The sequence below is a fragment of the Oenanthe melanoleuca genome, chromosome 2 (assembly GCF_029582105.1).
Source record: "Oenanthe melanoleuca isolate GR-GAL-2019-014 chromosome 2, OMel1.0, whole genome shotgun sequence".
NCBI lineage: Eukaryota > Metazoa > Chordata > Aves > Passeriformes > Muscicapidae > Oenanthe > Oenanthe melanoleuca.
In genome coordinates, this window is record NC_079335.1 from 39297520 (window position 1) to 39314917 (window position 17398).

General features: G+C 41.3%; 1 protein-coding gene across 1 annotated transcript; it reads right to left on the reverse strand.

The window, feature by feature from the left end:
- Nucleotides 1–1022: 1022 nt before the first annotated feature.
- Nucleotides 1023–2006, reverse strand: NPBWR1 (neuropeptides B and W receptor 1). The gene has a single exon (XM_056485003.1). It carries the CDS (start codon nucleotides 2004–2006, stop codon nucleotides 1023–1025), a length of 984 nt encoding a protein of 327 aa, XP_056340978.1.
- Between the last annotated feature and the right edge of the window lie 15392 nt (nucleotides 2007–17398).

The following is a 17398-nucleotide window of genomic DNA, read 5'->3' on the forward strand; positions in this document are numbered from 1 at the left end:
TTAAAACACTTTAATTTTTATTTAATTTCTCCTTCTTAACAGAAACATTAAAAAAAAGTGTAAGTATGTGAGAGAAAGTTTCAAAGTAGCCTCACCACTGCAAGTTATTTGTGATTTCTCAGAAGTCAGGATATTCCCCATGTTTCAGAAAAATCTTTTCAAACCCTTAAAATGTAACTGTTCTGAAGATACCCTCTGATTCTGTTTTCTAGAACCACAAACTAAATATCTGTAAGTGCAATAGCCCATAAACACATGACAATTAATAATCACCATTTCTCATACAAACAAAAGCTGCATTTTTTGCAAACTACAATGACTAAGTGCATTGTTAAGCTATTTTCTGCAGCAAGTGGCTCCAAATCCACACCTGTGTCTTTTATTCACTAGGGAGGGTTTGTTTTTTTTCTTTAAGTTCAGACTGACATCTCTCTTACATGTCATCATGGCTTTTGGCTACCTTATCTTACTCTCCTGTAAAATGAAGTGAGCTCAATACCTTTGTTTATTCCTTATCCTTTGGAGTTGTTGCCAAGTTTGCAAAACTTTGGTAAGCAGGTCCTGTGGGTAGGAAAGAGGCTGAGGTATTATTAAGCAAGACACTTGGTAACACACTTTTATTGGGCTTTACAAATCACTGATAATTGAGACAGTCGTGTGGCTTGAGTTCACAAAGCAATGCCTTTAAAAAGGGAAAAGGGACTCATGGCAGATCTGTGAGCTCCAAACTGAGGTCAGAAAGAGCATTAGAGAGAAGGAATTAAAAAAAAAAAAAAAAAAAAAAAAAAAAAAGAACAAACAGCAAAAAAAAACTAGCAAAAGCAAACAGGGCAAGTGCTAAGGAAAGGAGTGAAGGACAGTTGAGAAAGATTCACCTGGCCCCAGTTCATGTCTTGGCAGTGAGACAGCCTGAGGCCCTGCAGGTCATCACAAGGAGACTGGAGAGAAAGCTCTCTCTGGGCTGGGATCTCCCAGGAAAGCAGCTGTGAAGGGACACAGGACAGGAGCAGGGCTGGGTTGCTCTAGGAGGCAGCTCTGCGATCCATCAGTTTGCAAAAGCTCCTCCTGAAGCTGTCATCCAGAAAGGCGTACAGGAAAGGGTTGAAGCAGCTGTTGGCATAGCTTAGGCTGGTGATGAAGTAGGAAATCCCAATGACAAGGGGAGTTTGTGGGATGTCCATGATGAGGGCCACCACTGTGCTAAGGTGAAAGGGCGTCCAGCAGAACAGGCACACACCCAGGATAGCAGCCACCATCAGTGTCACCTTCCTTTTGGCTTTGTCCAGAGCTTTGGCATGGCAGTGGAGCTGCACTTGTCTCAGTCTGCACAGCATGGTGGTGTACAGGGTGCAGATGGTGGACACTGGGATGACAAAGCCTAAAACAAGGGTGTAGATGCGGCTGCCTTTCCACCACACGCTCTCGGGGTGTGGGAACACGAAGACGCACTGGGAGCGCCCCTGCTCCTTGTGGATCTTAGCAAAGACAGTGAAGGGCAGGATGATGACAGTGACAAAGGACCAGACACACAGGCTCACAATCTTGGCAGCTCGGTAGGTGCGGTAGGACACCTTCCTGGACTTGGTGGTGGCCGCCACCACAAGGTAGCGGTCAATGCTCATGACAGCCAGGAAGTAGATGCTGGAGAAAATGTTGTATTGGTCTATGGAGATGATGAGCTTGCACATGAACTCTCCAAAGGGCCACTGCAGGAGCAGGTAGTCAGCAATGTTGATGGGCAGCACCAAGGTAAAGAGCTCATCAGCAATGGCCAGGTTGAGGATGAAGATATTGGTCACTGTTTTCATCTTTGGTGCCTTGAGGATTACGTAGATGACAGCGGTGTTGCCTGTCAGTCCCACGGCACAGATGACTGAGTAGATGACAGGCACTGTGATGTAGTACCTGGGGCTTGGTGGAGTAGTGGATGTGTTCAGACTCCAGTGTCCTCTCCCAGTGCAGTCTGCACATGAAGAATTTATTTCAGGGAGGGAGAAGTTCTCCATGGCCACAGGAGAGGATGACTAGTCTCAGTGGTATGAGGATAATCTGGATGTCAGAAAAAAATAGGTGAGACCTCTGCTCTTTGCTGTGGAACATCCAAACTCCAAAATCTCACATATACTGCCCACTACCACCCTGATGGGACCAAAACCAGATCACCAAGGGCTTAGCCAGCAGCCAGGCTGCCCCTTCCCCCCTCCCATATCAGGAGCACCATGCAGGGACAGCGCTCAGCCTCGGGCTCCCTGAAGTGACCAGCCCCAAGGGTGACAGTGCCAGCCCCGGGCTCCCTGAAGTGACCATCCCTAAGGGTGACAGTGCCAGCCTCGGGCTCCCTGAAGTGACCAGCCCCAAGGGTGACAGTGCCAGCCCCGGGCTCCCTGAAGTGACCATCCCTAAGGGTGACAGTGCTCAGTCTGGGGCTCTCTGAAGTGACCATCCCCACGGGTGACAGTGCCAGCCCCGGGCTCCCTGAAGTGACCATCCCTAAGGGTGACAGTGCCCGCCTGGGGCTCCCTGAAGTGACCATCCCCACGGGTGACAGTGCCAGCCTGGGGCTCCCTGAAGTGACCGCCCCCAAGGGTGACAGTGCCAGCCCCGGGCTCCCTGAAGTGACCATCCCCAAGGGTGACAGTGCCAGCCCCGGGCTCCCTGAAGTGACCATCCCCAAGGGTGACAGTGCCAGCCTCGGGCTCCCTGAAGTGACCAGCCCCACGGGTAACAGTGCCACCCCCGGGCTCCCTGAAGTGACAAGCCCCAAGGGTGACAGTGCCAGCCTCGGGCTCCCTGAAGCGACCAGCCCCACGGGTGACAGCGCTCGCCCGCTAGCCCAGGGGTCCCACCCGGTCGCCCTCCTCCCTCGCTGCACTCGGCGGCGCCTCTGCCCCGACTGGGGGGGGGTCCTGCTCTCGGGGGGAGCCCGTGCCCTCGGTGTGCTCCCCAAAAAGCCAATCGCCCCCTCCCCGGCTGGCAGGGCGCTGGCAGGGGGAGCGGGCGCACTGACCTTTGCAGCCCGGCGGCGGCTCCCGGAGCGGCGGGATGCGGGCTGGTCCAGCAGGAGGGATGCTCCGGAGCCGCTCCTCTGCTCTCTGCTGAGAGTTACAGCCGTGCCCGTCTCGATCTGGGCAGCAAGGAGCAGCACGGCGAAGATCAGAGAGGATGGTTTAGGACTCGGCAGCCGGAGCAGTGCGGAGATCCGTGCGGTTTCCCGAAGTCACATCCCTTCCCGCGGTCCGGCGGTGCAGCAGTGCGGAGGGAGATCCCGGCTGTGGGTGCATCTGCTGCTGGTGTGGGTCTGAGAGCTGTGTCCAGCGCCAGCCCGGCCCCGGACTGTCCCGGCGTGGCAGCGGGGCGTGGGCAGCGCTGTACATCAGGCTCCGAGCAGCGCGATCCAGCTGAAGATGCCCTTGCTGATGGCGGGGGGTGGATTACGTGGCCATTAAGTTCCCTTCCGGCCCAAACTAATCTATGATTCTGGGATCTTGCCAGGAAAAGGCATTTTTCATGTGTTGTGTGATTCAGAGGCAGGACGGATGCACAGTAGCCCCTATGCTTCTGCCTGACACTTTGACTAGTTCAGGATAAACTGGAATATAACCCTGGGAAGGCAATCTTTTCTAAAACGGTAATTCAGAGCTCCTGGTTATCTTTTTATTTTATTTTATTTTATTTTTTTTTTCCAGAAAGTACATGGTGAAAAAATATATCTAACTTTGGTTTCATTTTTGTTGCCTTTTCAGTGGGAGAATTCTATGGGCTTGTAATACATTTGACAAAACTTCTGCATCTCTAAAATCAGTAGTGTAAACAACTTTTTTTTTTTTCCCTACAAGCAGGACTGACCACATGCATTATCAATAATTACTAATGAATTACAAATAGCATAATACATTTATCTTTTGGCAAACTGTCATTACTGTTTATTATCTGTAAGCTAGGACCACGGAGAGAGGTAAGCACAGCCTGGTTCTGATTCTTTCATATTATGATGCATAATCACCTAGATCAGCAGGATATCTCAAATCTTAAAATCCAAGCAAATAAATTATAAAGTAAATGCATGAAAAAGTACAAACACAGTACTTTTGCTTCATTGTGGCTATGATTTTTTTGTAGCACTCTTACATTATTTCATATTATTAGTTACATTCTATAGCAAAGGATACTTCACCATATAGAGAACACCCTCTGTTATTCTTTACTTCCTTTACATAAATATTTGAGATGAAAAGGTGTTCATGTATTGTGTACTCCCATGAGAATGACATAAATACTATGCTGCAGGCTCATCATGGAATTCTGCTTCCCTTTTTTGCCTATAGTCTCACAATCCAACTAATGAAAATGTCACCTTGCTGTGGAGTATATTAGAAGCTAACAGTTGAGTCAGGTTTTGTGACCTAGTCTTAGGCACACTTGTCTTAAAGGGAATAAAGCTTTGGAAACTGAATGTGCTTATTCCCCACATTGTAGCAGTAGTATGGCAGAGGTGCCCCAATTTTAAGTTCCTGGAAGGTTCTTGAGGAGTTCTTCCATCCTGGTGCTTTGTGTGCATTTGCTTACACGCAAATTCTGGAGGTGACATCACCTAAATGTGTACAAAAATTTTATCACAATGCTTGTGCTGTGGTGTTTTTACCCACAATCTTCCTTTCAGTTTATCATTGGTTGAACAGGGAACCTTCTCCCCAGAAAAAAGATGCCCTAACTATACCAATCACTTTATTCCCTGGAGTGAATGTCTTGGGTTTTTTTGTCTGTGCAGGGTTAAAAATACAATTCTAATATAAATCTAACTATGAAGAATCTGCATTTTTGCTCTCTCCTCTAGCTGAAGAAATAGATTTGGGCCTAGTAAATCTCTGATGCATTTATGTGAACTGCTGTCATTACTGAGGTAATTGTAGCTCTCTGTATAAACAACTTGCCTCTATTATCAGGTGTTCATTGCTGATATTGGTGTCGTGATTGAAGGCGTCAAAAGATATCAGGTCTCCTACACAGCAGTTAAAGTAATTATTTTCCCTTTCATAACATCAGTTCCTCAGAAAGGCAGTCAAAGAGTTTTATAAGTTTATAAGTTTATAGTTTATAAGTTTATGACTGCTGTATTTGTGTTGGGTAGGTCCAAGCCCCAGCATGTATCTCAATGTCTCAGCAGGTGCACAGACCATTTTCTTTTCAGCTGAAAGCAGAGAGAAATGAGAAGTGTTAGAATAATATGATAACTTGTACAAGGTGAGGGTGTCAGGATTGGAAAGTTTTGACTGACAACCACAGCAGATTCTCTGGGAGCCACTAAAATCTCAAGGCCAAATCCAGCTCTTGGCCAATGAGGCATGACCCCATTTCCTCTGGCAGATTTGTAATCATCCTCTGTGCATACAGAATATCTCTGATTGTGTTCCCTTATGAATACTTGAAGCAGTTCATGCTGTCCAGGTTAGAAGAAGTCATACATAATTTTCTTTGGGCAGTTTAAGTCATAATTGATTCTTTGCTGTATTTCAGTATCATTATCTGGTGACCTAGATGAGCAACAAAGGAGAAAATGACTTCATGAATTGCCACTAAAAGCTGACATTTCACCATAATGAGCCTACAAGTCTTGTACCTTCTCTATTCAATTGATCCATGTCTGAATGTCAGAATATATCCTTTCCTCTTGTGGGCTAAATCCATGTCATAGAGATCCATTTTAGTGGAGAACTGGGTCAGTTTTGAGGAACTTCCATCATCTCAAGTGGGGAAAAGCCATCATGTAATTCTGTTTGTAGGGCAGCCTCAACAATCAGTACAGAAAATAGCTCAGCAGTGGAGCAAGGGTGCAGCTTCTGCAATGCACCAATTTTCTACCTTTGGCACTGCCTTATTTACCAACACAAAGTGCAGATGTGGAAGAGTTCAAAAATATTCAATTGAGAGGTTCCTTCTGTGTCTCCTGCCCTTGAGGCAGCAAGGATGTTGGATTAATTGGTCTATTTATTAGGGGGAAAGGAATAAATTTGCCAGGTGACATCAAGATCAGACTTCTCTACACCAATCTTCCCAAATTCTGTCAATCTGTCAATTCAGTCTCACATGAATTCTTTCAAAAAACATCCAGTGATGGCAGAACCACAGCCTCTCCAGAGAACTTGCCCAATAAAATCTGTTCCTCAAACCCTGATCTTTTGTCATGCTTGTAAACCCTTCTGTTATTTTCCTGCCCCAAATGGAAGCTGAGAACAGAACATTTTCTGTCCATTGTGATGACATTTTCCATGTGTGAACACTGCAAGGTCTGCTGACAAAACCAGTTCTTACTGTCTTTTCTTTTGCCATATCTGTTGGAGATCAGAGGAGCAGTTATTTCCATTCAGTCCATGGGGTTTTTTTGGTTTTTTGGGGCCTTTTGGTGTTTTAGTATTTGTTATCTGTCCTTTGTTTGTGATAGTATCAAAGCAAAGTTTTACATCAGTAAACAAAGCCTGTGGCAAAGCTTCAGGCTGTTTTGATTTAGACAGGGTTGGCAGGCTTCTGTGAACTCAGTATTTGGAGAAGTAGAGAGTCCTGTGAGGTTGGATTGGAGCTCTGGGAAGTTGTTATGGGAAGATGTGCACGGTGCCTTTTGCCCTGCATTACCCAGCAAGAAACTAACCTGTGTCTATCACATCCTACTGGTTTCAATTCAAATTCACCCCAGTAAAATGAGCTTGTGTCCCACAGAGTGAGCTAATCTCTCTGCCCTGTGTTCCTCAGGAGCAGCTGAGCTCTAGCACTGCATCGGTGTGACTAAGTGAGACCTCAGCATGCTGGAAGGGCAGCTGAACCATGCAGGCCTTAGAAATCAATTCTAAGCTTTTTAAAAACATGATTGGTACCAGGAAATTTTTTTAAACAAGAGAAAATACAGCTTTTTCTAAAGCCAAGTTTATATATATATATACACACATATGTATGTGTGTGTGTATATGTGTATGTGTGTGTGTGTGTGTGTCTGTGAAGTTAATTAGTACATTATGAGTGAAGTGTAACAAGGGTAACTGAAGAGAAGCAAAAGCAGTAGCTGAGTAATAATAAATTTAAAAAAAAACCAACAAGAAACCCTACGTGCATGTTTTTGTTGTCTTCAGGGTTTGGGGCTTTTGGTAATAAAAAAATTCACTGAACTTCAGTGTGTTCCTCACACTTCTTGGTCTTGTTTTCCATTTGTGAAAGAGACTGTCTGGCTTCATCAGTCTGATGAACTTGGCAATTATTTTAAATCCATTCATTTCAGTAGGTTCTTATAAATGTTTTGGGCTTGTATTAGACTCTGTGCTTGCTGTACTGTGAATTAGTTCCATAAATTCTTCATTTACTTTTGCTATTCTAACATGGGAATTGGAAGGACATTTAGATGGTTATGGAAAAGGAATCCACTTGCAAGACAAAAAATTAGCAACAGAAGAGAAGTAACAGCAATACAAAATGCAGGTGTCCAAACTTGATCAAAACTTCTGAAATACTTGAGTGCTCTTCAGCCTACACAAGCTGAAATAGAAATGTTTGCTTTTTATCTTCCCTATCAAGGTTCCTAACCTGTGGAATTATTTTTCTTTAGGCAAATCTTTAATAAGAGCACAACAAAACAGTGAGATATTTAAGAGCTTCTGGGCAAGCTCCAAAAACCAGGTTCAAATTTTCAGCTTTGACATGGTGAGACATCGTAGCCAATCCTAAGTCATTGTTTTCAACACACAGAGCTTCCTGGGCAAGGTCTCTGACATTTAAAGAAAACTGTAGGGCACAATGAGGTTTCTTCTTAGATATCTAGTCTATCATGGTGCATCATTCCTCCTCTGACCTGATGGAAACACAGTCAATTTAATTTGCTTTTTCCTTCTGTCAGATTTGACATTGAATGCAAGCTCACACCCTTAAACTGTTTCTCATCTGCTGCTGGTTTTCTTAGCTCACTATTAAATCTCTCAGATTATAGGACTGAATTAGCATGCAACTGTCACTTAAACTTTGTAATTCTCCTAAGAAGAGTTTTGTGATTGAAATGTGGAAGCTATCTGATAAAATTACTCCAAAAATGACCCCAAAATAAACTTGAAGATTCATCAGCAATTTCTGAAGTGCAGTTCAATAATTCATAGCATACCAGATCCTCTTTCTCAACAAGCTGTTTAAATTTCCATAGCATGCACTTTGATTTGTCTGTTATTATTCATAGCTGATGTTTTTATTCTAGAGTGTCACATACATTTTCTTGATTTTTATATTGGCTTTTACTCCTCACATGTCCATATTAACTGAGTATATAATATGGTACAAGGACCAACAAAGTTAGTACATTGAATTAATGGAATCAATGTGATGTGTTTTGGATTCATCTTTTTAAAAGCAATCTGTAAAAGTGGGGGGTAGAAGGTAATAAAATGTCCAGCTGTTAACCTTGGAGTGATGATCAAACATAGACAATGGGACATCCTTTTATACATGAGTGTCACTACTACAAAGATTGTTCCAAGTTAATAATTCAGAAAAAGGATATCTATCTATCTATCTATCTATCTATCTATCTATCTATCTATCTATCTATCTCTATCTACATATCTATATATCTATATATCTATATATCTATATATCATCTATATATCTATATCTATGTATCTATATATCTATATATCTATATATCTATATATCTATATATCTATATATATATATATCTATATATATATATATATATATATATATAAATATTATATCTATCTATCTATCTATCTATCTATCTATCTATCTATCTATCTTGCTAGAAAGTATAAATAGAATTTTTTTATCAAACAGATGCAAGTGTGTCAAATGCAAATATTAAACCAGAGCAGGTAAGGGAGTGGCTAATGGTTTTCTCTGTTGTAGGAGTACTAAACTGGGAAATATCATTCCTAAACCCCAACATGTTATGGATTGAAGGACTAATTTATCTGCAGTTACTGAATTTGTCCATGTATTTTGGAAACAGTTGTGTTTGTAGTTTTGCCACATGTGCAAGCTCCATATTTCTGTACTTGCTGCATTTAGTGTCTGTTTCCTTGGTGACTCCCCAAGTAGTCCAGTTAGCCAGCTTGCATCTTCTCCCAGAGTTTGTTCACTGTTCCAAGCAGGACATTTAAACCTCACTTTCCTGTGGGACAAGTGCACAGCTGCCTATGAGGAAAGGCCTTCTTTGAAACTACCTAGAAACTCTAGAGTGTGTTCCTCTTTGCATGGGGAAGGATGCACCCATGCAGTCCTAAGAGATGGTGTGTGATCCCAAGGGTCACAGTGTGCAGGTGCTGCCTGCAGCCCAAAAGCCAGCCTGGGAGGTCTGCAGGCTTCTCTCTTCTGTCCCAGTCAGTTCTGCAGCTGTGGCTGCTGTTTAGCTTTTGGTTTTCCAGCTAGTGAAGATCCCCACAGGTTCCCACCACTGAGCTACATCATCTCTAAGGGCAAAAACCTAAATTATGCCTTAGGGGGGCTGTGGTGTCCATCTGCACACTAAGCAGAACAGCTGGTGAGCCTTTGCTCTGAACCATTGACTCACTGCATTAAACATGATATAGGAGGAGGTAGGCACTAGTACTTCATATCTCTATAAGTAATTTTACAGGAGAACAATTTTATTTCAGCCATTTATTTAAGAAATAATGCAGATAATTGATAATGTCTTTTAAATATATGCATAAAAATGAGATTTAAATAGAAAAAATCCATCAGTGGGTCTGCTTGGGGCTGAAGGTGAAGAAAAGCTTCCTGCTGCAGAAAAGCTTGTTGAAGTAAAAATCAGGAGCTGGGCAGAGTAGCAAATACTGACTATTGGATATAACAATGAAATTACATGATGTGGGTTTTTCCTTTACAATATTCATCAGGCCAAATTATCAGTCTCAGAGAGTCAGGTTTTCCTTCACACTTTTCCCACCCCACTGCTCTCCCTTTAGTTAAGTGTTCAAATAAAATGCTTCCAAGCATTTTTCAGTCTGTGAACCAATAACATCTGGCATTTTGTGACTTGTTTTGTTCCCTTTCCAGAGGCAAAGACAGTCATCTGTGCTGGGGCAAAGCCAACTCTGGCCTTGGGACTGCTGCTTAGCTTTCATCTCCCTTAACCACAATATGTTTATCACCACAGTCAGGCTATGAAAAGCTTCCCCAGGATGAGGAGCATTGTCAGAAAGCCCACACTATTCAAACCATCACAAAGCATGAAGATAAACTTCTAAGGCAATGCCCTGGCAATACAGTGTAAGTACAGAAAACAAAAATCTCTTGTAGCCTTTTATCAGGAAAACCAAACTCAGAGATGCTTAAAAGCAATACAGAGATTTCTTTTGGGTGGACTACCTTCCAAAGTAAAATTAATTTTTTTAAAAAGACCAAAAAATGCTCTAAGACAAACAAAAAAATTCCTCCCCAAAAACCCCAAATCATAGGCAAAGGTGACTGGAATAAAATGGAAGAAAAGAGGTCTATGAAAATAAGTTACACATACACTCTGATTTCGGTGGGGTGGGAAAGACAGAAGGTAGGCCTTGTAAAAGACACCTACTAAGAAATAACTTAAAGAGTTAAATAAATGAGGCCACTTTGTAATGAGGCCCACAATAGTTTTCAGCTCTTGACCAGCTCTAGGTCTATGCCAAGCCTAGACACAGACTGTTCTTCAGTTTGCTGTGTATTCACAGGAACACTGGCATTCTCAGCTGCTGGGGCCAGACCAGTGCAGCCTCGTGTGCATGGCATTGATTCTAGACAAACTGTGGTTTATTGGGATACCTTGTTCCAGCCTGCTGTTATTCCCACTATGTATAAACACAGAGCAATTCACTTGCTGATGGACTGATACACCTAAATTGCCAGCTGCAGTGCCCAAGCCTAGGAATCTTTCTATCCCCTCTGTCCTGGGACATTACCTGTCCTGTCATTTGAGCAGCATGGAAAGTGTCCCTGCCCATAAGGGGGTTGGAACTAGATGATCTGTAAGGTCCTTTCCAATACAAACCATTCTGTATAACTCTGTGATTAATTTTAAGTTATATTTCTTCTTGTGCCATTTGTTTTCATATTTAAATAAAACTTAATATTTTCAAGGTAGAGTGGAGAGGCTGCAGCTGATTGCAAAAGCTACAATAATGTTGAGAGCCAGAGGAGTAGATTTGCATTAATGTTTCTCACAGACAGCTTGAAGAGGAGGATCTGCCCCAGTGCCCCAAGCAACCTCTTGATACAGAAACAGGAGTGTGATCAACTTTTATGTTGCCCTTTCTGCTGACAACTCTTTTTATAGGATGAGAAATGAGACAGTTCAAGCACTTCCATCTCTAATCATGGCAGCACTAACACAGATGGAGTTTCCCAAAATACTTAGATTCTTGCTTAGTAAAAAAGAAGAGAAATTTGTGACATCCTCAACTCAATCTGGATAGTACCAGGCAGCCAGAAATTCTCCTGGAAAGAATATCTCAGGCTAGCAAGAAAGAATTGACTTAAACCTGTCCCTAGGATCCATAATGTTGCCAGTCAGTATAAAGAGGCAAAAAAAGTCAGGCTTGTGGCTAAGACTGTGAAAAATGAGTACATCTCATTAACTATTCTGTCTTGCAGTAAAACTCAGCATCCAGCTATTTTTGCCTCATATTGAATACTCAGGTATTGAATACTCAATTTTTCTCCCTAAGTGCTAAAATACAAAACTTTAAATTGTAAAATGCTGTAATTGACATGCAAGAAAAACTAATTAGAGATATGCAGTGCATAATTTTTGTGTCTGCATGAGGACAATGAACTGTTATCTGGAGTTATTCATTACTTTTCAGACACTGAGGCCAGTAGGAATGAGCAGAGAGCCTCCTTAGTGCTAAATCCTCTCCAAATCTCTGGCTTTAGGGTGCTACTCACTGAGAATGGTCCTTGGCCTCTCCTGAGCAGTGCCTAGGAATTGCTTTGGAAAAGTGTCTGGCCCAAGTGGACAACACATCAGGGTGAGTTCAGATTGAAAAAAAAAATATTAGTGGAACTATTTCACCTTCTAAAAAGAATAATAAATTTTGGTGAGATTACTGTTTTCCTGATGCTGTTTATCTTATGTTTGTACGTGTGTGGAACCACAGGCCTGGAGTCAAGGTCTGTCAGCAATGAACCCAGGAGAAATCTGACAGCTCTGTCTCTTTGCCAGCAAAACTTTTTCCTTGCAAGTACTGATCTGTCATTTATTTCAGTCACAGGAAGTGGGATTTTGCTATGCCTGGATTATGTCCACATCATATTTGAACATTATAAAGCAGGTAACATTAACTTTTTATTCCTTTTTCTATAATGAGCAGCATAATAATTATATTACCCTAGAGGTCATCAATGGTGCATTTTTCAGTCAACAGCAATAGCAGAAGTTTTTTGGAGTTACTTGAGAATTCTTGTGTGAACAGCTTAAAAACAGCTTGAAATTTGCATAGGGAGTATTTAATGGGAGCAGCTTGAACTCTGAGGACCCAGGTTAGTCACAGTGTGGGAAGCAGTTGGGATTGTGGAAGAGATGGTTGGAAAATTTCTCATGCCAAAAGCATCTGTTCTCACTTTTTTGTTGTTGTTGTTGTTGTTGCAAATGAAGCAAGTTGAAGGCAGAAGAGGAGCCAGATTATCTCAGTGTGGGAGATGGGGATACAGGCCAGGGAGGAGCATGACTGAGCAGGAAGCAGTATTTATTCCAGGTCCTTCTCTCCAACATGTACATGGCTGTTCTTGATTTCACCTTCTTAACCTGCTGTATGAAACTTAGATCAAAAGTCAGTGGGAAGAGTAAGCTGAGTTTCTCTGTGAATCTTAGAAATGCTCCCTTCACCTCATTTTAGCACTTTTTAAATTTTTATTTTTTTAATTTTTTTTTCCTTTCCTGATGTTTTCATGTCTTCCATGTTACTGAGTCTCAAGGTTATACATAACTTATAGAACTTGGCTTCAGGCCCCTCCAAGTGATCCTAAGGAGGCTATTCCCTGCTCCACACCCTCAACATTACCATAAGAAACTTCATATTTTCCCTGGCTTCTAATTCTGACCAGTAAGATATAGCCTTTGGGTTTCACCAAGAGAATAAGAGAACCCTCTTCAGGTTGTGAGATTTGTTTCAGCACAAGTGAAAAGATACAGCATATCTTCATAAACATCTAAAAATCATTACTTTATTTCTGCCACTTTTCAGCCACATTTCCAATGAGCTCCACAGGCTTGCTCAGCTCTCAGTTCTGGTGGAATTTGATGTGAAAATTCTCAAAGAAGCCCTCTGCTGCTGTGTAGCTTTGGAGACATGGAAACAATATCCTGCCCAGAAGGGCTGCTGTGCCAGTGCTCTGATGCTGCAGGTGTGCTCTGCCCAGTTCAGCAGTGCAGAACAGCCTTGGCTTTGCACAGGTACCAGGTGCCTGTCCCACAGAGTGCTCACCAGCTGGCATGTGCACTCCAGGAGGTGAAGGAAGACAGCAGGGGACTTGGACAGCAGGGGCAGAGGGAAAATGGGGAATGTGTTCCACTTAGCTGAAGCTGGGGATTTGTATTTGGAATAAATTAGGTCTTAAAAGGGGGAAATTAAGCTATTGTGGTCCATGCCAAGAGCTTTCTTCATTCCAGGATTAGGTCTTTTTTCCATGGTCAGGATGCCAGGTCTCAAGGAATCTTCAAAAAGTATTGCTAATTAACATGTCCACTGGGGCATCAAATGTATCACACAGAAGCAGATGAAAAAATCCAGCTTGTTTTCTTACTTTTTGGCAGAATCAGTGTGAAAATACATCTGTCCCATTAGTACCATTATCAGCCACTACACATTTCATATGTTCACATTTGCCAGCTGCAAAACGGGAATACCAGTGAATAATCATTTTTGTTGCCTGAGTGTGTCCATTGCATTTTGAATTTTAGCTCCTTTGAAGTGTGTGAAGGTAGGGAGAAAAAAATGTGCTTTAATTTAGCCTAATGAAAAAAAAAATTACTAATGTCTGTGACTTCAATGAGGCACAGATGAGAAGGTAAAAGTATTTTCTCTGAGCTTCAGCAACTGGGAAAATTAATTATTTATTTAATCTACCTACAAAATCAGGGTTTTCAACATAGGCTGGTAGTGACTTTAGGGCCAGCATAGACTCTTCCAGAGGACTTCTGGATAATAAATTATCAATTATGATAATAATAACAATCATAAAAATACATCTGATAAGAATAAGGCCATAAATAGCTGAAAAAACATTAATGAGCACTGGCCATTATGCCTTCACATAAAAAAGATTAATAATATGCCTTTTGAAGCTTAGTCCTAATAGACTGCCACAGTTCAAAGCTGTTTAAAAAGCTTACCCTAAATCTATTCTTACCTTTCTCAGGAACCCATTCTTCCGCTTGCCAGTTTTTAGGAATAAATATTAGAATAGGCTTATACAATCCTCAGGCAAGGGGAGAAAGGATGTAGCCTTTAATACTTGTGGGATTATTGACTGGTAGTTAAATCTTGACATTCTCTTGTGATTTTGATTTTGATTAAATAATGCCATGAAATGCAGAAAGGCAGTGACTAAGAAATAAATCCACACAAATATATTTATCTTTGTTTTATATAAATAATATGATTAGATGTCTTTTGAGACTGAACTGTTAAAGCTGTGATTTCCCTGGCTTAGAGTGTTCTACAGGTAGAAATATTAAACTGTGGGTCTATACATTGTCAGATATCTCACTAATTCTAGATAACAGTTAATTTTTCTTCTGCACACAAAATGATTACAAACTACTTATCCTAAATATTTGTTTGCATGCCAATTTTTGCATTCTGCAAGTCATAAATTTTCGTGCTTAGGGAGAAAAAAGTGAGGCAAGTGGGGATAAGATACGTGCTGGGGATCCCCACTTTCATCAGTTCCATTTCATGCATGACAGGGGAATCAACTGCAATGCTGAAATGCCCCAGGAGGCAGCTCTTGTTTCTCTTAAACAATACCACTTCCTAAATTTATGATGGTAATAATAATAGTAATAATAATAACAACAATAATAATAACAACAACAACAACCCTATCTGTACTACGTGGTGAGCACATTTAATTTGGACTAGAAAATCCATGAGATTTAAGGAAATATGGTAATCCTGAAGAACTGTGCAGTTGTGCAAGCATTTCTGCATCAGAAAACTAGCATGCAGTGTATCAGGCTGGCTCCTGTCAGTAAAATTGTGAAGGAAGACATCGGATCCCTTTAGCTTCATTAGCAAAACTACATCTCTTCTGAAACTGGTCTTTCTGCAGACTAATTAGATATTTCTTACTAGTTCTGAAGGTATTGGTTTTCATTTCTTAACCAAATCAAACCAAAAACCCTAAACATCTTCAAGGAGAAGCTATTTTAAAAACACCTTTTTAAAGGTGCAGTGACTGTGAGCACTCTGTCATTGTCCATCCTTCTCACCTTGCATGTGGACTGATGGAGTGTTTCCCCAGCTGCCCCCCAGTACACTATTAATCCAGGATGAGAACAGCCAGATGCAATGTCCCTCATGCCAAGTGATTGATAGTGACATTTGTTTACCACATTACCAGGCCCTTTTTAATATTCTGCAATTTGATTTTCTGTGGGCTTTTTATTGTCCTCCACTCTGATTTATTATTTAATATTTTTATTTATGCTCTTCAATTTTTGTTTTCTACAGAGGGGAATTAACAATGATGGAGACTTTAAGGTTTCAGTGTGTCTTGAGGAGGGTTAGCATTACACAGAGTATCAGAATGCCACTTTTTGGGTGGATTTCAGACTATGCCCCATTTATGTCTCATTCACCTTGAGCAGATGCTGCACAAGTACAGTCTCTTTTCTACACCAAATGTGATGGAAATGAAGTTCACCTGCCTTGGAATGCACTGTGATGTAAAGACAGTGCACAGCTGGTAAAGCAGATAAGGTGGCCTGTGTAAATCAGTCTGAATGCCACAGTTAACCATGCCATGCATGCTGGGATTTGTATTTCCAGGACTGGAAAGAGCAAAAGACCTGGAATTAGCTAAGTCAGTGTGCATAAAACACATTGCAAAACTTGTCCTTGGCCCAAGGCAGCATGAGACCAACATTTAAAAATTCTCTTTACAGTGTGTTGTACTTCCTCTTCTCTACCATATATGTTTTTTTTCCCTTTTTATGAATAAAATAATGAGAGAATCATGGCATTAATCATGCCCAAACACAGTATTGTTTGCTCACAAATACAGACTCTACTTTTTCAGTCGGATAATTTATACTAGAAATAAATAATTCTCTTGACCTGAAAAGATTGCAAAGGAAACTGTCATGTCCTAAACCCAACATTATTCTTTAGCAAGAATCAAAGTAGTCCACAACTGCTTACTGTTGGATGGGACGTGGCCAGGTTTGCTTTTATTCTTTTGGAATATTTTTTCCTGCTGAAAAATTTGCCATCTCTCATGTCCAACTATTTTAACACAAAACCACCTTTTAAAATATAAAATATTATCATCTAGAAAAATCTAGAGCTCTTCATGGGGAAGTGTTTCTGTTTCTAGAACTCCTAGATTGACTTTACCCAAAAGAAGCAACACTTAGCTTGGTAATTGGATAGAGCCAGCAATGAGTACAGGGATGAAAAAATGGATTCACAAATTTTAATGTTAGTATTTGATAAGAATAATCTTTACAGAAGGATCAGTTTGTGAGTGTATGGAGTGGCTACCAAAAAAGCAGCCAAATTTAACAATAACTTATTTGCTAGAGGTCCAATTCTTTATGAAAGATACCTGCTTCAACTCAGGGAATGACATTCTGGTAGTCTAGATCCTTAGGTTAAGACCCTCCAAAAAGAAAAAACAAAACAAAACAAAACATCCCTTCCCCCCACCCCTCCCAAAAGAAACAAAATCAAAACCCAAACAATTAAAAAAAAAAATTAGAAAAAAATTGCAGCTGACATTAACAGAGATAAAGTTCCTGTTACCATGAGTGCAAAGACCTCACAGTCAGGTTGTTCAGACAACAGAAAAAGAGAAATATTGATTGAACAGAGTTTAAGGTTCTGCTGGCAGCACTGTTCCAGACTTACTTTCTCACTTACTTCATGTACAGCAGCTTCAAATACAGAGGTGTGCCATTCCACTGTGTCATCTGGAGCAGAGAGGGATCACTGGGGTGAAATCAGGTCCCTGTTAATGCCACAGCCTTGCACTAGGAAGTCACTGGTTTATGCTGAGACTTTGCAAATCACACTGCATCAATGTGTTTTTTTTTAATAAACCCCTGCAAACTAATAGTAATGGTAATCTTGGCAAATGGAAATTTTTGATCTAAAAAAAAAAGTCAAATGATTGAAAAACCTTTAAATCCTACCCTCCCCCTCCCAATTCA

What these genes read in the sequence shown, in the direction of transcription:
- NPBWR1 (XM_056485003.1), bottom strand. Translation starts at nt 2,006, where the DNA reads ATGGAGAACTTCTCCCTCCCTGAAATAAATTCTTCATGTGCAGACTGC.